Below are 25,147 nucleotides of genomic sequence, written 5' to 3' on the forward strand. Positions count from 1 at the left end.
TCTTTTTTAATTCCTTTGAAATAGATGTTTGTTTCAACAGAAATATTTTGAAATATTTTTGTCTGGGTGGGTCTATCAAAATCCCAATAAATATTGAAATTAAAACTAAATACAGGACAATTGATGTATCTTGAAATATTCTGAGGGCCAACACTTGGTGTGCATGACTCTTTAGCCAATCCTGTCTAAAGCTATTAAAACATTATGCATTTGCAGATAAAATTTTATATATATGTATATATATATATATATATATATATATATATATATATATATATATATATATATATATATATATATATATATATATATATATAACGAAAAGAGAAATCACCAATGCAACAGCACAAACACATTAAAAAAAAAAAAAAAAAAAAAAAAAAAAAAAAAAAAAAAAAAGGGAGACAGAAGGAGAAAAGGAAGACTGTTTTCCTAAATTAGTGATTAATATAGACCAGCACTTGAATGAGGCCTTAACCCTACTCATCCATACAATCACACAGGTCAAACAGCATAGCCATACACAATCAACCATAAAGAATAATCCATCGACAGGCAGTCATGTCGTCAATAAGTATAAGTCGTCATTTACAAAACAATAAAAACAATAAAGACAAATAATTCAGAGGCAACAACCCAACACAAGGGCTCATCAGGAGAATACACACTTGCCTATAGGGTTTCGGCACTTTATATTCTCTACCCAGTCAAGTGGTGTGCCTACCATAGAATACCTATGGTATCCCCGTGTTAGGTATCACCCCCAAAAATATATACCTATGAAAAAAAACAAGCAAATGTAGAACAACCAAGTAACACCAAAACAAGCTTATCCTGTTAATATATTCCTCTGCTTAGCAGCAGTAGGTAAACTAAATGTGATAAAATTTACCAAATCACAAATATTAACTATTTGCGAAAAACCTGAATGAACTAAAACAATTACAGATTTCATCAGTACCATGTGGCTATTTTTTAAAAATCCGCTCTTTTAGACGCACAATTCACAAAATAGATGGCGCTGCATCTACTTTTCGCAAACCTACAAAATTAACCAAAAATTTCTCTAAGTATTTCCAGATAATTCTTTTGGTATCTATTTAAAAGTTCGTTATAATGAAAACTAAATTTTTTAAATTGCCAAGTTAATTTATTTGCAGAAAAACCTCTTAAAATCAATTTTTGGCTTAAGATTTTACATCTATTTTTAAAATCAATATAATTACTACAAATCCTTGCATATCGAAGTAACTGTGAGAAAAACGCCGAGTATGTGATATCTGAGTGTATATTACTTTCAGGGAATGGGAAATTAATCACTTCAAAATCGAAATCATCCGTTTTATTATACATTTTGATTATTTGGATTATATATATATATATATATATATATATATATATATATATATATATATATATATATATATATATATATATATATATATATATATATATAAAACTTAATTTATTATTATCAGAAATAATAATATTTAAATCTAAGAAATGATCTTCTAGACCAGCACCATGACTAGGTTCAAGAGTAAGCTCTGATGCATATATATTTTTAGAAATATCAATAAAATCCTTACAATTTAAGACCAAAAAATCATCTAAATATCTTTTATTATTTGACAAAACATGTTCTAAATTATTTTGATTATTCTTATCCATCATATAATTCTATTCTAGTTGACTTAAAAACAAGTCAGCTATAAATGGGCTGACATTCCCCCCCCCCCTCATGGGAATTCCCCCTTTTTGTTTGTACAAATTACCATTAAATCTTATATAAGTATTATATAAAACAAATTCTAATAAATCAAGAATCATATCCAAGCTGTAACATCTCAAGTTAACTGTAGTCTTAAAGCAATTTGTCCATATATATATATATATATATATATATATATATATATATATATATATATATATATATATATATATATATATATATATATATATATATATATATATATATATATATATATATATATATATATATATATATATATATATATATATATATATATATATATATATATATATATATATATATATATATATATATATATATATATATATATATATATATATATATATATATATATATATATATATATATATATATATATATATATATATATATATATATATATATATATATATATAATACTCCTCAAACCCCCATTAAGTGTAATAATGTCACAACAAATTTGACTAGGAATCAGAACCAGAAAAAGCCAAGGAATTGGGACAGCAACATAGCATTATAACTTAGAACCATTCTGGCATATGAGAAGACAGGGATGGAAGCAGGGATACAGTTCAAAATTTTTTTCCATTAGTATTTTCATATAACAGTAAGCAAACCTTCCAAAAAAAGAAGTGCTTGACCCGCCATAATATTGGGTTTATACCCATATACCTTTTTGTACTAAAAGGCTCCAGTGAAAAAAAAAACGACTAATAAAAAAACGACATCATAGGGTCATTGTTAGTCTGGGAGCATTGTTGGACTATTCCTCTTCAGAAATGAGCAAAGAACCATCACTAATGCCAATAGCATATGCTACCATGTTATCCTACAAGATTTTTTCCTTCCAAGAATTGAAAACAATTTTTGGGTTACATGGATGACACTTGTTTTCATTACTTACCCCAGAGATAACTTATCCATTGATTTTTTTGTGCACTGTTTTTGGAAATCCAATAATCACCCAAAATATTGATGTCAATTGGCCATCTGGCCATCTAGGGAGCTGTGATTTCACCCTGTTGGGAGTTTTTGTGAGGAGCCTTTGGAACTGTGATTTCATTCTATTGGATGTTTTGTAGTTATGCTCAAGAAAAGATTGAGGCCTTGAAATAATAACATCAAAGCTGCTTTTGATGCAGCTCCAGCCGAACAATAAAAATGCACTGAGAAATTGCGTTGATTCGATAGCGTGGCAGTCATTTAAATAATATTTTGCTTCATTTTAGAATGAAAATATCCCAACTTTCTAATTAACTCATAATTTTGGAAAATTATTCATCAGTTTTTAAGATCAAGTCTAATTCCAAAGTTAGATGTTTCACCCTTTACACTAAATTACCTGTCATATTCCTTAAGGTCAAAGTAGCACTTTGAAAGAATGAATGTTCTATCCTGAGACACATCTTCCATCTGCACTTCTGATGTTTCATCCAAAATGGATTTTTTAGGTGTAGGTATACAAACGGCATTTTTATCATCAAGGGTATACAATAATTCAGAGAGCCTGTAAGAAAACACATGGCTAGTTAGTAGTCAACCTGCCTTTTTTGGAAGGGTCTTGGGCAGTGGTACAAATAAAATTCAGACTAAGGGAAATAAGTCCCTAAGCAAGATTTAAAAAAGAACCATTCATCAAGCAAATATATCTATCAAAATTTGGGGGACTAAAAAGAACTTGAAGCTGTTCTCAATAATTTCTTTGTTTTTGGCACTTTGACAGCAAACCTTTATAAAAAAAAAGTAAGTGCTTTCTTGCTTGTTCATTGCAACCTCAAGAAGAAAGAATATATATAAAACGTCTTATACATGAAACTTTTACAGAATTGCAACTACTGCAGAACTGCAGCATGAAACAGGTTCTTAATTAATTGTCAATTATTGTTAATTCCTCAATTAAAAAGTGTTTTAACTTGTTAAGTGTTTAAGGAAAAACTGGACAATGTTACTGGATACTAGAGGCTTTGGTACCAAGAGGCATGTAAATTTTCTTTTATTTATTTTCCTTGACTCTCTTTATGAGTTTTAGTCAATATAAAAAAAATAATATCCATAAAGTAATAACATATGGTATATTATAGTATTACACAAGGCTCTATAAATTTCACTTGGCTTAGTGTGCAATCATGACATTAATTTATCTGACTTACATCTTGGTACAGCCAAAGATGATAAGTTTCATCCAGCTTCATCTTTTAACTTTGTCCAAAGCTTTAGATAAGCTCAAGCTGAATAATATAACATTGGGTATCTACCCAATAGGTCATATTCTTGGCCAGTAAGAACAAACAAGGAAAAAGGACAATCAGACCAAGATTTCACCTGTTTTTAACAAGGCATTCTCATCATTAAAAAAGTTGAACAATTTAAACGAGGATAATTAAAAAAAAGAATAGAAATCAAAAGAGAATAAACAGTAAAAAGAAACCAACAATAGATACAATAACTACTCCATATAAAAAACCATTAAGTAAACATAAATCAGGAACAATTTTTGATAAAAATTGACCCTAGACAAAGAATCCCCTTCCCTCACCAACAACACAGTCTGTAAAAGTTTGTAAAGCAAGGGTAGACTTCCGAAAACTATAACATTGTAAATACACATTTATGAAGAGGAAATATCTATACCACCCCTTTTTTATCGAAACAAAATGGGGAAGAAATTGAGGTGACATCAAAAGTCCTTTTCATAAATCAAAATGACATTAAAAGAACTTATTGGTCTATAATTGTAATTTTTACAAGAGCCAAGCTCTTGACAACTCTTGTGTTGTACATGTCAGATGTTATAACTTAATTTTGTTTCCCATAAATTAAACGTTTTAATAAAGTAACTTAATTGAAAGAACGTATCAATGAGTATGAATTTATATGAATCAATGAGCTACTCCTCTCAGAAATGCAGAAAAAGCTCACCAACTTCTTCATTTTTGGTATTAGGATCATAGCCTCTAATTTCTGCTATATGCTTGTACAGCATCCTGCTATGCTTGTGCTTTTGTACCCTGCTTGTGACTTGTATATATGTTGCATGATTTTGTAGGCAGTTTAGGTTGCTAAATCTTATTAAAACAAAAATTGCATGGTTTCAGTAATGGGATCTTTCAAGTTGCCATGGATGCTCAACAGCCTACAATTAATTGGGACTCTAGTTCCCTTGCAGAGGAATTGATTCAATTTGAGCAATATGCACAACCCAGGTTTTTTGAACCTCTGTCTGGGAAAACTGAAAAGTCTATGTGCGCTTACCTTTTTATTTGAACAGGAGGAAAGGGCAGAAAAAATTTCAATACCTTTGGATTTGAAGATGACTAAACCCACAAAATGGAGCCTCTCTTAAAACAGTTCCGAAAATTCACTGGCCCAAAGAAAAACACCCTCTTTGATAGGTTAGTTTTTTAAAAGCATGACCAGTTAGAAAGCAACAGTGTGGAAAAGTACATTAATGACACATGGACAATAGCCAAACCTTACAATGAAGCTGATGAAATGATTTGTTATCAAATTCTCAGTGGTATGAGAAACCAGACAATCAAGGAGAGGTTCCTAGCTGAAGGTCCTTGACTTTAGGTAATGCTGCAACAAAATGCAGAACCCACATAACAGTCCAGGCTCAGTTAAAGTTCTTCAGCTGAAGTAAATCTGTACCTATCAAACAAGAAATAGATGCTGTTACTTGCATATCACCCCAAAATTACCTCCAAATTCAGAGAGAATTCATAAGCAATCCCCCAAGAAGTAAAGAATGCTACTTTTGTGGTGGAGCATATTCAGCTAAACATGTTTGCCCAGCAAAAGGAAAAATTTGCTCCCATTGCAAAAAGCCAAATCATTTTGCAGAAGTCAGATGGAGCAAGATTGTTAGTATGATAGATGAAGAAAGTGAACAAACAGGCACAATTCCTGAAGCAGATGAGAGAGGGATAGAAAAAAAGAGAAAGAGAGAGAGAGAGAGAGATGAGTATATTTAAAAACTATTGTAGCATAGCTAAATTCAGCGTTTTACAAATTCTTACATTTAAACAAAAATCACACACTATGGCTCAGTATTGAAAATCGATGTGAAGAAAGGCACATATGAGTTGGTGCAACGATTAGTTTGTACTTTAGGGGGTAGAAGTTTATTTTGTAACCGAGTTCGACTATTGGGAGGGGCTTGTTTGGGTAGTAGTGATTGGTGACTCATATTGGCTAGGACAGAATTTCCAAATTGCAGAATCAGGTGTTCAAGCCGGACTTTAAGTGGAGATAAATTCAGTTTCACAAGGGCTTGATCATAGGGTATGTCGCGGTTTTGGAGTATAATCCTTGTTGCTCATTTTTGGCCTGACTCTATGTTGCGTAATAGGTACGTCAATGCGGATAGCAGATGGACCACACACCAGGCACGTGTACTCGAGCAACAATTGTAGTATTCTCATATGTTATTAATCAGAAGCATAAGAAGGATGAAGCAATTGTTACCCCCATAATAAAAAAAACAGCTTCCTGTTTGTTTCAAGCTAGATACTGGTGCCTAAGCTAATATCATTCCTAAATCCACCTTTAATCAGCTCAATCATAAACCAAAGCTCCACCCAACTAGTCAAAGACTCACAAGCTATTGTGGTTCCAAGATATCAGTAGTTGGATTTTGCAACTGACCATGTAGCCAAAAGTCCAGCAAAGCTGTGATCCACAAATTCTTTATTGTTTGCACATCTTCTACCCCCATCATTGGCTGCAGGTCAAGCATCAATTTGGAATTGATAAGGCTTATCCTCACTGTTGACTCAAGGAAATTCAACACCTCTATCAGTACAAAACAGCTTTTGATGGTATTGGTTGTCTGGAGGGTGAATACAAAATCCATCTCGAGGATGGTTTAGTATCAACTGCATACCCTGCCCAAAGAGTTCCTAAAACGCTGAAGAGTAAACTGCTGCTAGAGCTTACACATATGGAGAGGGTATAATCAGAAGGTTACTGAGCCCAGAGTGGGTTAATTCAAAGATAATGGGAGAGAAAAGAGATGAAAGTGTTCAGTTATGCATAGATCCAGTAAAATTGCACAAATGCATAAAGCAGTCATGTTATCCAACACCAACACTAGAAGATGTAACATCAAAATTCCAAGGTGCTACTGCCTTTAGCAAACTGGATGTACAATCTTGGCATTGGTCACTTGTAGGGTCTGAAAGTGCATCTTGCACAATGACATTCAGGACCATATATGGTGGTTATTGGTTTTAGAGAATCCCATTTGGCATAATTTCACCCCTAGACAAGTTTTAGAGCACAATGGAAGAAATATTTTGAAGGGGCTAAATGGGTTCAAAGTTGTAATTGACATCCTGGTGTTTGCAAGAAGCAAAGAGGAGCAAAATGGGTGACTGAAAGCTCTCCTAAAAAGAGCACTGCAGAAGGAAGTGAAGTTTAATAAGGAAATATGCCAGTTCGGTAGAGAAAAAAATGGAAAAAAATGGTTGAACCAGGAAAAAAATGATACAGAAATTATTTTTGCACCACTTTGTTCAAAAAAAAGAGCTCTATAGCATATCAAAAATCTAAATCTTTATCGCGTTGCAAAATTACCTCTTTTCTAGTTCTTCAGTGTCATTTTTTCCCAGAAAATGAGAATAAGGAACCATGAAAAGAAAAGCAGCCTGTTGTTGATCTGTTGTTGATTTCCTTTTCGAGAAACGATTGTATTTGAGTGAATATAACATAAATTTATCATTTTATTGTTTGTATTTTTGATGGTTGTAAGTTAAAAAACATAAAAGAAAAACAAAAAAAAAAACACACAAGTGACCTGTGTTCATAGGGTATTTTTCAAAGATGAGCACAAATTTTCAATTCGTTTTCACCATTCTCAACAAATAATGATTTTTGAACAGGTATCTATTCCTACAGACAATTATAAAGGTCTGTGTGAATCTCTTCTGATATTCAGTTTCTGCTACAACCATGCATTGATGCTTATATGATCTTTTCAAAGTTGTTTTTTTGTGCTCAGCCTTGCAGAGCCACCTATCCGCAAAGAAAAACTCCATACATGGAAAATATCCAGTTCCAGTTCCAAAAATTGTAGGGAGGTATATGGACTAACAACAAGTCCTTTCACCTCTTTGACTTCTTCTTCAGAAAAAAAACTAGCTACTGGAAGCGCTATTCTCCTCCAGTCTGCGAGCAATGGCTATATACGATTATGAAACAATAATACACTGTTATTGATTGTGGGAAGTGCGAGTACCTGAGCTACCTGTCCCCAGCAGTTTAAGGCACTAGGCCGGCCGGTACCAATACGGCTCTTCCTACTCATTCCCGCTCTCTTCTGCACAATCAAAAACTATGGATAAATCGCGTCCCTTTAAAATTGACTTCTTCAAGCTTTAATCTTTATTAAACAATATTTCTCTTCTTTAAGGTATCAATTGCTGCCTTAAATATCTTACGATCAATTTCCCATGGCAGGTTAGAATCCAGGATAGCTGTATAAGTATTTGGAATCTTAGCCAAGGAGCAGAAACGCTTAAGAGCAACAGTCTCCTCACTCTGAGCCTGGCAATCAAATAAAATATGCTGGATTGTTTCCTCTGTTGAAAAGCAGATTCGGCATAGAGGGGAATGAGGGGAAATATTTTTGAGTCTGAGCAGATATTTAAAGACAGGTGCCTTTTTTCTTTTTTAATTTTGTCCTTGTTTTCATTACATAACTACTACAGAATAGAAAAGAATTGAAAGATGGAAATGCAGAAAGAAAAGCGACTTTACGCTCTTCTTACCTCTTTTTTTTACACCTACTTTGTATGAGCCTTCTACCTGATAAGGCTTAAGCATAGCAAACATGCCGGCTGAATGCAGCACAGTAGACACAGCTGTGCTGAACGAAAATTCTTAAGTGGAAGTGAGAGTACTATCGACTGCCAAAAAAGCCACCAAACAACGTTTTCAACCGAATATCTACAGTGTCAGACCTGCACAAATTTGGTGCCATTTACCATGCAGGCTGTTCTTCTATGTTTTGATCAAAGGTCTGTAATATGAGCATATTTTACTGCTTTTTCTGCAATCAGAATGTTGGCATCTCATTCTGAGTTGAGAACTTGCAAACCAATGGCTTCCAAATGGTTGCCAAGCAGCTTCAGGAAACATACTTTGTTCAGTTTGCAAGAAAGAAGCTCTTCCCTTTTCATGCAGAAGGTCATCTCTTCAGTAAAAAGATCTGGCAACCAACTATTCTTGCTTGATGTAAATAGGTAACGTCTTTGATTGCTGGACGATCTTTATAGCCATCAAACACAACAATAGCACTAGTATACCTTGTTCTACATAGTGGACATATGAAGAAAAGATGGGCTTAAAGATTGACCCTACCTTCCATGGAACTTGATGCAGAAGAGAGCCCCCTTCCAAGATGATGTCACACACAGATACAGGTCTTGAGGGTGACCAAGACTCAATCCCAAAAGCTTGAAAGGTCACTTTTGACGCCAGTTCTGGCTTATTTCCTTTTCTCATTAAGCTGTTGCTTTCAAAAAGAGAAAGAAGAATTGTACTAAGTTTGTAATTGAAGTATTCTTCTCGAAGGTCAGTTTGCTGGGCCACTATTATAAATTGCTGTAAAAGGAGTTCTGGATCTATGTGCACTACCACAGATGATCCAGCCCTTTGGGCATTAATTAGGATCACTCAGTATTTTTTCTTGAAGACTTGCTCCTACAAGGTTTTACATTTCATCTTACTTAGTATCACCTTTCCAGCTGCATCAGCCTGAGTCAAGATTAACATATGGGGAAGACGTTATGCTGTTGGCAATGTTTCTAAGCTGATCATCTCCACTGAACAGGGAAGATTCTCCAAAGTATGCAACAAGCTTCTGGGTGTCATTGAAGTCACACTCCTTTCTACTGGAGATCATGTCATGATGTTGTTCACGTAACAAATAACCAATTTTTGTCAAATTCTGCATCAAGAGGTTGATCTAGGCACCCAAATGGCTCTCTGCTGTTCTATCATCCCATCTTCAATTGTAAGACTATTTGATGTCTTTAGGCTTTGTATATACTCTTGTTTGATGACAAGATCTTCTGAGAGCCTAGCCCAGCATTGCTCTGACCTGCTTTGAAGATTTTTGGGTGACTAGTTTGGAGCTTGGCCATCTCTTGCTGGTATATCCAGACAGACTTGACATAGAGCCTATGTTCAGATGCTGCTAGAAACGGAAGCATCTTTAGTGCAGCTTGTAAGTGCAGATCCCACAGGCCCAGTCTCTTGGCACATATAAATTTGAGCAGTATCTCAACTATGTCAAGATACTGAAATTAGAGCTTTGCCATTTTCTCAGACTGCAGGTCTTGGCATTGCTGACTGAAAAAATTATCTAGATGCTTGAGCTGAAGATTCTTACAGAGATCTTTGGGTGGGAGGTATCCATCTAGTAGGTCATTGAAGACAGTATACATGTCTAGAGAAGCCAAGGTTGCTTGCTTGTCTTTAAGGAGATGGGCATATATGGCCGAGCTCACAAGAATGTGAGCACAAATAGCTCTGGAAATTGCTTTTCCTAAGAGAATGTGCAGTACTGCACCAGGCGTGTACACCAGAATATGCACCAGCATGTATATTCCAGAACCTCTTTCAGACCAGAACCTGGCATTAGATGTTCTATGCATCTGATAAAACTCATCATCAAATGGAAACTGCAGAGCTTGAGAACAATGCTAATCAGCTCACTTTTGGTGTCAGACTTCAGGATCTTCATTGACTTCTACCAGAGCAGCTGATCAAATGTGAGAACTGGTGCAAATCCATTTGTTCTCCCTTGCCATGCAGCAAAGTGCAACATTGAGTAAAGGCAGGATTCATTAATTGACTGGAGATCACATGGGGCAAAAAAAAATATGTTTGCCTTACTCTGAAGGTTTCCTGTTTAATTGTGAATTTTGTTAGAGAAAAATGACTACAAGAAACCATTCTGGCTTGGCCTTGAAACATTCAGGAACCTGGTCGCTAATCACAGCTGATCTAGTGAGGCATATGGGTCATTAAAAGCTCTGTCAGGAATCTTCTCATATTTCATCTTTAATAGCACCATCTTACAAATGCAGTAAGGGTAGATTGGAATTTTTCCTTTTTGAGCTACTTCATTTGCTGAAACTTCAGCAATTTGCTGGAATGGGTGATTGGCTGTTACTGAGAGGAGGTGTGACTGTTACTGGTAGAGCCAACCCTTGGAAAGTAACAATGGATAAACAACTTGAGCAGTCCAGGGTATATCATACAAGTACCTTATTCTGCATATTATGAAGTAAGAATTGTTTTCTTAACATATTACTTCATATTACATATTACTTCATAATATGCAGAATAAGGTACTTGTATGATATACCCCTAAATCCTCAAGTTGTTTATCATTGTTATATCTTAAAACCATTTTTTATGTTAGTTTCTTCAGATTAGCATGAGCCAAGACAAATAGAAGTGATAGAATAGACAGATAATATATAATTAGGGCTATTTATTTGCAAATTAGGGGGAGTAAGCTATTTGGGCAGTGTGAAGTTAGGAAACTATTCTTACTGCATAATATGCAGAATAGTTGCACCTAACACACTAGGAATGTATACCCACTGTACTTTACCCCCGCCTTTCTAATGTGCAAATATATAGCCCAAATTGCTTCCTAAAGCATTATATGTTTATTATACTTAGGTATATTTCATTAGGATTGAGCCTCAGAGAAACAGGTTTTACTTAGATGAAGGATATCTGGTTGGGGTATATCATACAAGTACCCAGAACAATTCTAGTTCACACATTCTGCAAGGGGGAAACATTTATCTTTGCTTCTTTCACTGTTATACAATTTTTAAAAAAATTGAAAAATAAACATGAATTCAACTGCATTTTCCTGTTTTCAATTGCTCTATATATATAATTAAACACCACAAGTGCCATCTAATTATTTCTCATATAAAAATATCAATAGACAATAAGTGATAAATTAAGCTAAGTTAGGTCAGAGGGCATTTGGCTGTTTGTTTAAAAAACATTTTTAGGATTTATAGAATAGTCACAAATAACTTAACCCTTGCACTCTAGCTTCACCCTTGCCTAGTAAAGGCAAAAATCTTATAGGAAAAAAAAAGAGATATACCATTAGGTAGGCTATATAGGCATAGGGACAAGGCAAACATGGGCTAGTAGGATAATCAATTCCTTTTTGTGTGCTCTTTCAAATATATTTGTTGTTTTAATTGCAAATTAAAACATTTGCATACCCAATTGTGGTTTGATTCAATCATGAAATTTTCATTTAGCTGATTTAGCACAACTAGACTTACTTTTCAAAATAGTAAGAAGCCAGGAGACTAGAATTTCACTATAATTGATTCAATTGTAAAATTCTAGTTTAGTGACTTATGGCTATCTTGGAAAGGGGTTATGTTAGGAAAATGAAACTATCAGGGATGGGTCTAAAGGCTAAAGTATGTCCTGGGAAGGTATTTTGAAGAACCTAAATCTACTCCCTCTCTCTCTAGAGGGTGCTGACCTTTAAAAATATGTGTGTTATAAAGTGAAACCTTGCAAAATAGATCTTCTGCTTGAGTGAAGTACAACAAAACTATTTTCAGCTTCACAACTTTGCTCAATCCCAACTTATAAGGTTTTAAAGATATGCAAATACATTTCCTAAATTATGAAAAAATGGTAAAATTCTAGTTGATTGACTTCTTGCTATCTCAGAAAGGGGTTAGGTTAGGAAAATGAAACTTTCAGGGATGGGTCTACAGGCTAAAGTATGTCATGGGAAGGTATTTTGAAGTACCTTCCTCTACTCCTTCTCCCTCTAGAGGGCCCTGACCTTTAAAAATATGTGTGTTATAAAAGTGAAACCTTGCAAAATAGATCTTCTGCTTTAAAACAAAATTGTTTTCAGCTTCACAACTTTACTCAATCCCAATTTATAAGATTTTAAAGACACACAAATACATTTCCTAGATTTTGAGATAAAAACATTGATATGGCTCAAAATTCTACACAAATAACAGGAATTGAATTTTCAGAGCTAAAGGCAGAGAAACAGCAACTGGTAACTGAAAATTAAGGTAAAATGATGTTTGGTCAAAATTTCAATTTAAATACCTTTCAGGGATATACTTTAGCCTGTAGACCCATTCCCAAACGTTTCATTTTCCTAACCTAACCCCTTTCTAAGCTAGCCAAAAGTCACTCAACTAGAATTTTACCAAAAAAATATTGATATGGCTCAGAATACTACTAAAATAACAGGAATTGCATTTTCAGAACTAAAGGCAGAGAAAAAGCAACTGGTAACTGAAAACTAAGGTAAAATATTGTTTGGTCAAAATTTTAACAGGTGTAGACCTGTCATTTAGGTGAATTTCAGGGCTCTCTAGAGGGAGAAGGAGTGGAGGTGGGTACGTTAAAATACCTTCCCAGGATATACTTTAGCCTGTAGACCCATCCCTGAAAGTTTCATTTTCCTAATCTAAGCCCTTTCTGAGATAGCAAGAAGTCACTCAACTAGAATTTTACCATTAAAACATTTCCATACCCAACAGTGGCTTGATTCAATCATGAAATTTTCATTTAGCCTAGCTGATTTAGCACAATTAGGCTTACTTTTCAAAATAGTAAGAACCAAGGAAACTATAATTTCAACATAATCTATTTAAGAAGCCTTACCACTTGCTGGAATGAAGTAACCCTCGATCTTTACAAGCTTGGATGCCTGTGATAAGCTCATGAGATAAGTCCCATGTTTCCATCTTTAAATATTTTGAATCAACAGTAATCAGTTTTTAATTGCCGTATTTCTTTGACTATGTTCAAGTTGAGATCGCCGAAATTCAAAGAATTCGAAATTCAAATTCAAAATAAGCGCATATACTGCGAAAACAAAATGACACAGGAATTCCTCTCTTTATACTCTCTAAATCACCTATAAATGAACATATTGTTAAAATTATCTTAAATTATTTAAAGATGTACAGATTTCACCTTTGCCTGGCAAAATGGAGAAAGTGAAATTTCAGGGGACATAGTTTATCAGCATTAAAGATTAGCTTTTGCTCCGCATTGTCTATCCTAGTTTTAAATGATAGATCAATGAGCGTCAAGGCAGTTTTTGGTAAGAATTCTGTACAAGAAACGCTCTTTTCACAATGTACATGCACTTAGCATCTTTTGATTTAGTTTGAATTTTCTCTCAATCTTGTAAGTTGAGTGGTATGTTAGTAGTAGTGGTAGTAGTAGCAGTAGTGGTAGCATGGAAATATTGTTTTTTATCATCTCCCTTATCATTTTCTAAAAGTTTCAAATTAATATACTTAGTCGTTCCTGAGTTACACACCCTTTGCACAATCCATATACGCGTAACATGTTTTTATTTAGTTCAAAACTCTACTCAGTATTCTTTGATAGGTTTATCTGAATGCCCATCGTCTGTTTTGAAAGTAAATTTTAAAATAAATACCTTTTTCAATAATATATATTATATATCAGCTATAAAAGAATTGGCCCAAGGACTGTGTGGAGGTTGACATCCAAATATTTCTTAAAACTGAAATGTTGGCACAGGGGGAGAGGAAAGGTAGCCCTCCATTCAATTTTGATTCTTAAAAAGGCCACTAGAACTTTCAGCTTTCAGTGAAATAAGCCCCTTCCGACCTGACGTTTATACAACCACCCATTCCAAAAAAAACTCATGTGCCCTGGGGCATAATTTACAACCCTTACCCTTTGTCTCTGGAGGGGGGAAGAGGGGCTGTATCCACCCTGACGACCTTGATATATGCTCTTTGGACTATTGTGAACAAAATAGCTGTCTCACAATTTCAATGGGATGCGTTTGGAAAAAAGGATATTAAGGGGCGGAAGGCTAGTTGCCCTCCGTCACTTTTTACTCTTAAAAGAGAGCTAGAACCTTGCATTTACAATCAAATGAGCCTCCTCTAAAGTTCACACTACCACTTCTTCCATAAAGATTTATATGGCCTCAGTGTACAAATAGCAACCCTTGCCTCCGACTCTGGGAGGCTGCGTCAACCCCATTGGCTTGTTATGTGATCTTTAGACTATTTTAAAAAATTATTCTCTCAAAATTTCTATAAGATACATTTCAGGAAAAAATTACGTGTGGGGGAGAGGGAGTAGCTACCCACCAACCCCTTTCACTGTAAGAAGGGCTCTAGACAATCTGATTACCAATCCAGTAAACCCCATTTGAAGTTTACACAATCACTCTTTCTACAAAAACCTGATATATCCCCAGCGCATAACTTACAACCCTTGCCCTGAGGGCTTTTGGGGATTGTCATCCTCTAAGACACAATTTCAGGAACTTTCATGTACGCTAAACAAAATGGCTATTTCAAAATTTGGATTCGATAAATATTGGAAAGTGATGGACGGGGAGGGGAGGGGACTGGTTGTCCTTCAATCAATTTTGACTATTAACAAGGGGGCCAGCCCTTTCAATTTCTAATCGAATGAGTCTCTTTCAAAATTTTTACGACAACTCCTTCTATACGAAGTGCCCTGGTCTAAAAAAACAACAACAAAGACTAGAAAACTAAAACACGAAAATAATACATTGTACCCATATCGCTCTAACCTTAGGCAGCACTATTGTGCTACCTATGATAGGCTATTTTTAAATACAATGAATTCATCATCCACTGACAATCAATACAATTTAATAGTATTCTCATCAGATTTTAGCTCACTATATTCAAAAGCTGTAACTCAAGCGTAGTAAAATCATCAAATTTTATGATGACGTACTAATTTAAGATAAGTCACCGAATTTGGTGATCAATCACTGAAGGTAGCAACCCCGAGTATCAAGCATGACCAACTTACTGCATAAGAGTATATACATATATATACTCCGCGTATATTCTTATGCTGTGGAACAAATGCTTTTGCCAAGATAAACGTACTTTGTTACGACACGACACTTTTACAAAGTTCGAATGACCGTAACTAATTACGAAATTTTCATGTTCAAAGTTCCCGAAACATATTGGAATCCGAGTTTAAACAAGCCGGTGTTAACCAGTCTTAAATTTAGAAGCTCTTCAAAAATTGTTTAATCAGGCATAGCCAGGGTTGCCACTGAAAGCAATAAAAATTCACCATTTTCTTTTAGAATAAATCACCAAAAGGCAAAAGGACTGTGAAGCATTAAGGTGTCCCGAATAGGTCCATATTAGTAGAACAATTTTATACCTATACATTTTTGGATTATACCGATGCATATTTATACCTATTTTTAGAAGAATTTGTGCTTGCTGCTGGTGTTTACATATTTAGGCGAAGTTACACATGCTACTAATCTCTACTAGTTTCTAAAACAAAGAGAAGCATTTTTCCTACGAAAAGATTTCAAAATGCCACATTCATACGGATATTGTTCACAGAAATAATTAAAATTTTCATTTTATGTTTTCATTTTCAGATATTGCAGATTCCTAGACTTTAAAGACAAACAGGGAATTAGTTTTTAAAAAACGTACTTGCCCATTTTGTACCAAATCTCCAAAAATTGATGGAATTCATAAGATTTTTGCCTTTGGTATCAATTACAGTCCAAATTTTTAGCATGTATTTCCTCTTCGTAGAGGAAGTCTTTTCTTTTCAGGCATATAAATTTTTGAAGACTGTTTGTCCAACTCCCTCTCTCAGGCTTAGGTAAAATGACTTGCTGGGAAATAACCTCAACAGAAGAACCATACAGCCTTAACTCATCTAAGCTCAACTCAACTGCGGCTGCCCGTCATTTTCATTTTCCTCTTTAGTGTTTTCTTTTTTACCAAATACACTCACCGTCATAGAGCTTTGTGCGGTATGTAGAATGTTATATTTTTGTATGGGGTGCTTGAAAACTTATATATTTTATTAAAACAAATATATTGTTTTATTTTCACCACCCAAACTCCCCTATTTTAGTAAAGTAAAACAAAAGAACTTTTTCTTTCCAATAACTACACACTAGCTGTATTACTGCTTAAAAGTAAAGTGGAACAAAAATTTAAAATAAAAGAGGTTTGGTAAACATTCAGGTAAAACCTTCGGAGAGGTATCATTCCTATCTTTTATCGTTTCTTTTTGGCAGAAAATCTGTTCGGCTTTAAAAACTGAGGGATATCAAAATAACAAAATATTACACAATTATGAATTTCTACACAGAGTTTCTTTAAATCTTTCTTGTCCTTTTGTATTAAAAAAAAAAAAAAAAAAAAAAAAAAAAAAAAAGAATTAAGAACTAAAGGAAAAATTCATTGATCTTCTTGCGATATTTTTCTCAAAATAATATTTTATTATCAAGATTAATGAAAATAGTCATTACCATTCCTAAAACAGCCAAAAATGCCATTTTGCCTCACTGAACGTTTTTTTAGAATTATGTTTTATACTGTTGGTTACTAAGGACTGTTTTGAGCCCCTTTAAGGGCTCAAAAAAAAAATTAGGCACAGGAGTGATTATTGAATTCAGAAACGAGCATAAATAGGCGTTAAATGATGTGTTCAATATCTTCCTAGCCAAGTTATATGAATATTTATATATTTATCTTTAATTGTTATCAGAAGAAGAGATTACAACAAAGAACAAAAGAGCAAATAATAACTGAAAATGATTGGATTTATTCCATAGACACGGTATTGAGAACAAAAAGGGAAAACAATTAACCATAAATTACTGCAGGAGGAGGAAGAAGAAACATATTCATTGATAACCCGTAAACCTTTAAACTAACTACCAGTTTCTTACTGAAGTTTAACCAAGCGATATAATGGGAATGATCCACCAAGATGTTAGACCTTCATTAAAAAAAATATATATATTCAATTGCACTAAGACAACAAAAGGGGATATACAAACATATAAAGACCCAATACTCCACATCCAGCAAGCATAGCCAGGCGTAGCATATAAAATCAATATTATTTTGAATGTATAACCTTTAACCAGTATAACCAGTAAACCTTTAAACTAACTATCACTTTCTTACTGATATTCAACCAAGCGATATAATGATAACGATCCGCCAAGATGTCGGTTAAACCTTCATAAAAAAAAAAATATATATTCAGTTACACAAACATATTCAGTTGCACTAAGACAACAAAAGGGGATATACAAACACATAAAGACCCACTACCCCACATCCAGCAAGCATAGCCAGGCATAGCATATACAAAATCAATATTATTTCGAATGTATAACCTTTAACTAGTATAACCAGTAAACCTTTAAACTAACTATCAATTTCTTACTGAGATTTAACCAAGCGATATAATGGGAACGATCCGCCAAGATGTCGGTTAGACCTTCATTAAAAAAATATATATTCAGTTGCACTGAGAAATTTAAGTTTACTGCAGAGCTAAATTACACATTACAATACACACCTGGAAGAACAATATGATCATGAATGCAAATATGAAAAAAAAATGGTTCGAGAATAGTGAGCAGTCAATATACAAAAGTAAACGAGTCTAAATATGTGCATTTTTAGGACCTAATTTTTTCAATTTACCGAAAGAAGAGGGGTTATCTGGAATAATCTTATATATTAAATACTGCCCCTCTTACTGATTGCATCCACTCTCTGTACCATAAAGGTGCAAAACTTCACATCGGCCACACCTCAGCAATTTTGTGATTATTTCCCCTGTGAAATCGATAACCATTATTAAAAAAAAAGAGCAGTTTGAAATCTAATTATATTGCTTTGTTCTACATTTGCAGCTGTTTTATGCTTCTCTCTGACTTGTGGAATTTTTCTTCTCCTTTTGTTCAGACAAAATGTGAGCAAACTTGTTATTGTACCGTTAAATTTTACGTTTTTTAAAATATATCTCACAGCAGCTAACACACTTTACGACAAAAACGTATAAAATATGACGTAAATCGCAAAAATGTCTATTTGGGACAACAAGATGGTCACACAAACACGAGATAAATCAAAAACAAGACCATTTCCACTTCATTTTTTAGATTCTGGGCTCCATTCAGATTGATGGCTCCGTCCTGCGCACAGCAGTGATGGAATACACTTCTCAAATGCAAAATTACAAGCGAACATTTTTCAGCTGTATAGAAAACTTTGGACAGGAAACTAAGGAGAATCTGAATCGGACGAAGAAGATGAATCAGAAGACTCCCCATCCTCTTGCCTTTGCATCACATTTGAGCTTCCTCCCACGATATGAGGGGTAGAACTAAACCAGCTATAGGTCCCGGCTTCTATAGGAGAAAAAATTCAACTAAATAATTTGTCAGGATATTTTCTTTACTTAGTAAGAAAAAACTGAACTCCTTGAATAATTAACATTAAAGGTCAAATAATTTGGATTTTTTCACAATAGATTCATATGGATTTAGCTTGATTGGCAAATTGTTATAAACTGTATATGTTTTGTTATAAACTGTATTATAAATTGTTATAACTGCATACAAGCGTAGACAATCAAAAATAGTGTTCAGCGTTTTAGACAGTGATATAAAGTTTCAGATGCAAGTTTTCTTTCCGATCTTATAATGCATAGAGTTTTCAGGTTTATCTTCTCTTCTTTTTTTTTTTTTTTTTTTTTTTTTTTTTTTTTTTTTTTTTTTTTTTTTTTTTTTCTTTTTTTTTTCTTTTTTTTTAATCAGCACCTTGAACATCATAACCTAAGATACGTGTTATAATAACATCGGATTTTTTTTTTTCCCAAACTATAAATTCGGTCTATATTCCCATATCCCCATGTTTCCAAAATTATTCAGCCTGGCTAATTTCCTAGCCAGGTTAGTGAAGCTTATACTTCAATTATGTACATAAAGACATATACTTGTGCACGTTTGATTTTAAATGTATAGAAGAAAGAGTTAAATTATTACTGCAAAATAAAGGAAAAAAGTCAAGACTGAAACCTTTTTTTTACATCCGTAAACCAAGACGAAAAGAGTATTTAACACTTCTGGGTCATAATTTTAGAAGTCTTTCAAATATAGATTTTTCTCGTCATTCAGACCTTTTAGTTTTTATTTTGTTTCCTTGTATATCATTATAGTTGTTTATGGTAGTTTTCTCTTTCATTAATAGGGTTTCTAGACGTAAAATTGAAAATATGGGAGTTATATAATCAATCTATAATATATGTTAAAAAACAGAAATGTAACGATATGATAATAAGCGTTCAAGAGTCAAAGGCCCAATCTGCCCACTTTACTCAGCGGAGAGAGATCGAGTCCGATATCATTTGAAAAAAAAGAACTGAAACCGACGAGAATACAACATTCGATACCTAATGCCCCTGTACATAAATAAAATCCGAAAAACTTTTATTTGAGGACTTATATAGAAATAGTGCCAATTTATATAATGTGGTAATAAAGCTAAATCAACATAATCACACAAGTCTGACATAAGCAAAGTTGTACCCAAAAGCTTCTACGGATGTTAGCTAAAACTACTGAACATTTCATATAATTCTGAAAAAAGGTTGTGCAAGCTTTGCCTCTCGCAGAGACTATCGGCCTGTAGATTCGCTTTCGTCTCTGTGGATTCAGTCTCAACATCTTATAACTTATCATACATACCTAGAGGCACAGTGGACAGGATAGATGGAGTCATTCATACGTTCGATAAAAGCGACCTGCTCTCAGAAGTAAACTGAAGAGCAAAGGTCTAATTTCACTTTTCCCATTTTGATCCCCTTCCCTCCCAAGACGACTGAACTGAAATGTACTCCTTTCTTCTAAATAACGAACTTATGAGTACTTGTGTTGGCAAAGTATTCATATTTCATTATTTTTTCTCCTCTATTGTCTGTGAGAAGGAAATTTTTAAGTGTTTGCAAAAGAATCAAGGCTCAAGTTTTCCATCACTTCCACCAAGTCGATTTTTGAACTAAAATCAACTTGGTGGAGGTGATGAAAAACTGGAGAGCCATGGCTAATTACAGTAAAGCCATGGCCAATAGTCTCTGTGGGAGGCAGAACTTACTGATGCGGTAAGCTTTATTCTTTCTTTGCTGCATTTTTTTTTAGTTCCTTTTCTATTTTTTTCTCTCTTTCTATTCGTTAAGTTTACAAATGTAAAATAGAAACATTAGGGGCTTTTCTTTTTATTTTATTTATATATTACTATTATTTTTAAAATTTTTGTAGTTATTCTTTGTTTTACTGTCTTACTTAAAATAGTAGTTCGTTGTACATTTGGCAACCGGTGTATTTCAAGTAGATATGGGGTTTCTGATATTTCTTCAAACATGGACTAGCTTGTGGACAGGTTCCGTAAGCGTAGAGAAAATATAGTCGACTTTCTACTTAAATGTAGATTAATTATGTTGTCTAAATAGCTGAAATTTTATTTTCCTAGAGAGTTTGTCTTGTTGATGTTTTCATTTTTAATTCATTCTCCTGTATTTTTTTACTCCTCCAAGTGCATTTCATACCTGTAAAGAGGGTTGGAATGTATTGTTATTATTATTGCTCGATATTTCTGTTTTGTATTTACTTGTCAATTAGAAGTAATCTATGAGTCAAAACTGATCGACGGTAAAACTGTAAATAAAAATTATCGAATACTACTGCTGAACATAACAAGTGACTGCAGCACAAAGTCCTCGAGGCCAAAACAGCTGCTCATCATTCTCCTTCATCCCAATATATCCAAAACGTCACTTTTTGTCCCTTCTCACAATCTCCCATTTCCTTCAAAACCCTCTTTATGATCTGTTCTATCCCATTCGTGGTCGACCAGAGTTTCTTTTAGCATAAATGGATGGTCACAAAAGCCCAATTTTTGTCAATCTGCTATCCCTCATCCGTAAAACCTGTTTTAGCCATCTCAACCTATCTTTCATTAAAACCATAGAAAGTGCCATTGAGCCCCGTTTTAGTACAACTTGTCCTTTGATATAAGGTTAGTCAAACGGGGACCCAAAACTATACACAGGCAGTTCCTCTAAAAACCACATAACAAATCTTCCTCTGCCTGTTGAATTTTTCACGCTTCAGACCTATAATTGACCCCTGTCATTACCGTAGTTTTCAATATTTTAATCCCGGTTTGCACACTATCCAAAACTTCACTTTTTGTCCCTTCCCACAATCTCCCATTTCCTTCAAAACCCTCTTTATGATGTGTTCTATCCCGTTCGGGGGCGACCAGATTTTTTTTTAGCAGAAATGGATGGTCAGAAGAGCCCAATCTTTATCAATCTGTTATCTCTCATCCGTAAAACCTGTTTCAGCCATCTCAATCTTTCTTTCATTAGAGCCATAGAAAGTGCCATTGAGCCCCGTTTTAGTACAGCTTGTCCTTTGATATAAGGTTAGTCAAACGGGAACCCAAAACTATACACAGACCGTTCCTCTAAAAACCACTTAACAAATCTTCATCAGCCTGTTGAATTTTTAACGCTTCCGACCCATAATTGACCCCTGTCATTACAGTAGTTTTCAATATTTTAATCTCGGTTTATACACTGATCCTCCAGTTTTCAAAGTTTTGAAAACAACACAGGTTTTTGAAAACAAGACCCAGGGCCTTGGCTATTCTTCTTTTTAAATTTTCACTGTGTCCATCATCTGTCCTAATAATATTACGCTGGCAAGTGAAACCATCCCCTTGATCAATCTTCTAGTTATTCAACATCGCCCTTATGCTTAATTTAGTTTAAGTCTTCGCATTAATTTTCAAACCTACCCTGGCACCCCGAACTCTCAAAAGCTCCAGATATGCAACAATTCTGCAAACGTTTTTATCTAGGATAATCAGATTATTTACACAGTCTAGGTCTAACAGACTTTTTGTTGTTTACAAACGATGTGCCCTTTTCCGTCGTCCTTAGGACGAAGTCAATCAAAATAATCCATATGAATAGGTCCTACGTAACTTCAGATTCAATCCGCTTGAGTATTGGTCTCATGATTAGCATTATTCACTCTAATGCATTTATCTGGTATACAATACAAGGATTGAACCTCCACTAAATGTTGATGAAAACACCAATTTTAATTGGCGAAAGCACCTCTGAAATGTTCCTTCGTTGATAATGTGTCTTGTCGTACGTATAATTGCACTTATTTGTATTTTTTTTTCTTTTTTTTTCTGTCAGTTCCACTTTATTTTGGTTTTGTTTGCATTTGTCAGAATTTATTTGTTTATTTCCCGTTTCTTTCTTTATACTCCATCAGTGCTGTATTTGAAGTTTATGATGGACACTAGATTGATACATACATACTAAGGATTTTCTATCGGCAAAATCCAATGCATGTACACGATCAATAAAAGCCAGGACAAAACAGGTGATTCACGCTTCTCAATTATACGATCCATGCGATAAGAAACAGTAGCTATAATAAGAAACCTTAAGTGCTGTGCCTAAAACTGACTAAGTTCTCATGAACATAGTTGATCCGTTTTCTCATAAAGTTAGATATAAGTATTAATTTAAAGAATAAAAATAACATAACAGAGAATAATGTAACAAATAAGGGACAGAGAGTTATATAGGATACCTAAAATACCCCAATCATAGTTTAGTCATTAGCTGAAATGAATGCCTGTACATAACCAATAAAAGTGATGACTAAACTGATTATTCACTAACTTCTCCTTACGACAAAAAAAAGGTGATTAAACTAAGAAACCTCAAGTGCTGTGCCTAAAACTGACTCATTTCTCATGAACATAGTTGATCCATTTTCTCATAAACTTAGATATGAGAATTAATTTAAAGAATAAAAAAAAGACAACAGAGAATTATGTAACAAATAAGGGATAGAGAGTTATAAACGATACCTAAAATACCCCATTAGCTGAATCAAATGCCTGTACATAATCAATAAAAGTGAGGACTAAACTGATTATTCACGAACTTCTCTTTACGACAAAAAACAGTGATTAAGCTAAGAAACCTCAATTGCTGTGCCTAAAACTGACTCATTTCTCATGAACATGGTTCATCCATTTTCTCATAAACTTAGATATGAGAATTAATTTAAGGAATAAAATAAGACAACAGAGAATTATGAAACAAATAAGGGATAGAGAGTTATATAGGATACCTTAAATATCACAATCATAGCTTAGTCATTAGCTGAATCAAATGCCTGTACATAATCAATAAAAGTGAGGACTAAACTGATTATTCACGAACTTCTCTTTACGACAAAAACAGTGATTAAACTAAGAAAACTCAAGTGCTGTGCCTAAAACTGACTCATTTCTCATGAACATGGTTCATCCATTTTCTCATAAACTTAGATATGAGAATTAATTTAAAGAATAAAAATAAAACAACAGAGAATTATGTAACAAATAAGGGATAGAGAGTTATATAGGATACCTAAAATACCCCATTAGCTGAATCAAATGCCTGTACATAATCAATAAAAGTGAGGACTAAACTGATTATTCACGAAATTATGTTACAGAGAATTATGTAACAAATAAGGGATAGAGGGTTATATAGGATACCTTAAATATCACACATAGCTAAGTCATTAGCTGAATCAAATGCCTGTACATGATCAATAAAAGTGAGGACTAAACTGATTATTCACGAACTTCTCTTTACGACAAAAAACAGTGATTAAGCTAAGAAACCTCAATTGCTGTGCCTAAAACTGACTCATTTCTCATGAACATGGTTCATCCATTTTCTCATAAACTTAGATATGAGAATTAATTTAAAGAATAAAAATAAAACAACAGAGAATTATGTAACAAATAAGGGATAGAGAGTTATATAGGATACCTAAAATACCCCATTAGCTGAATCAAATGCCTGTACATAATCAATAAAAGTGAGGACTAAACTGATTATTCACGAACTTCTCTTTACGACAAAAAACAGTGATTAAACTAGGAAATCTCAAGTGCTGTGCCTAAAACTGACTCATTTCTCATGAACATGGTTCATCCATTTTCTCATAAACTTAGATATGAAAATTAATTTAAAGAATAAAAATAAGACAACAGAGAATAATGTAACAAATAAGGGATAGAGAGTTACATAGGATACCTTAAATACCATAATCATAGCTTAGTCATGAGCTGAATCAAATGCCTGTACATAATCTATAAAAGTGAGGACTAAACTGATTATTCACGAACTTCTCTTTACGACAAAAAACAGTGATTAAACTAGGAAATCTCAAGTGCTGTGCCTAAAACTGACTCATTTCTCATGAACATGGTTCATCCATTTTCTCATAAACTTAGATATGAAAATTAATTTAAAGAATAAAAATAAGACAACAGAGAATTATGTAACAAATAAGGGATAGAGGGTTATATAGGATACCTTAAATATCACAATCATAGCTAAGTCATTAGCTGAATCAAATGCCTGTACATAATCTATAAAAGAGAGGAC

General features: G+C 33.8%; 2 protein-coding genes across 6 annotated transcripts in view; both read right to left on the reverse strand.

Moving 5' to 3' along the window:
* LOC136037418 (cell division cycle protein 23 homolog) overlaps nucleotides 1-13,586 on the reverse strand; it is an 89,900-nt gene extending 76,314 nt beyond the window's left edge. Inside the window, exons 1-2 of the mRNA XM_065720185.1 lie at nucleotides 13,451-13,586; nucleotides 3,096-3,260 (exon numbers count right to left, since the gene is read on the reverse strand). Coding sequence (XP_065576257.1) covers nucleotides 3,096-3,260; nucleotides 13,451-13,533 — 248 coding nt within the window. The 5' untranslated portion in view covers nucleotides 13,534-13,586. The remainder of the gene's footprint in view (nucleotides 1-3,095; nucleotides 3,261-13,450) is intronic.
* Nucleotides 13,587-17,325: 3,739 nt separating this feature from the next.
* The window catches only part of LOC136037420 (mediator of RNA polymerase II transcription subunit 4-like), a 37,723-nt gene continuing 29,901 nt past the window's right edge, over nucleotides 17,326-25,147 (reverse strand). For all 5 annotated transcript variants that reach the window (XM_065720195.1, XM_065720194.1, XM_065720198.1 and 2 more), the window contains exon 6: nucleotides 17,326-19,019. In XM_065720195.1, coding sequence (XP_065576267.1) covers nucleotides 18,892-19,019 — 128 coding nt within the window. In that variant the 3' untranslated portion in view covers nucleotides 17,326-18,891. The remainder of the gene's footprint in view (nucleotides 19,020-25,147) is intronic.

This window comes from Artemia franciscana, chromosome 16 (genome assembly GCF_032884065.1).
Source record: "Artemia franciscana chromosome 16, ASM3288406v1, whole genome shotgun sequence".
In the NCBI taxonomy this organism is placed as follows: domain Eukaryota; kingdom Metazoa; phylum Arthropoda; class Branchiopoda; order Anostraca; family Artemiidae; genus Artemia; species Artemia franciscana.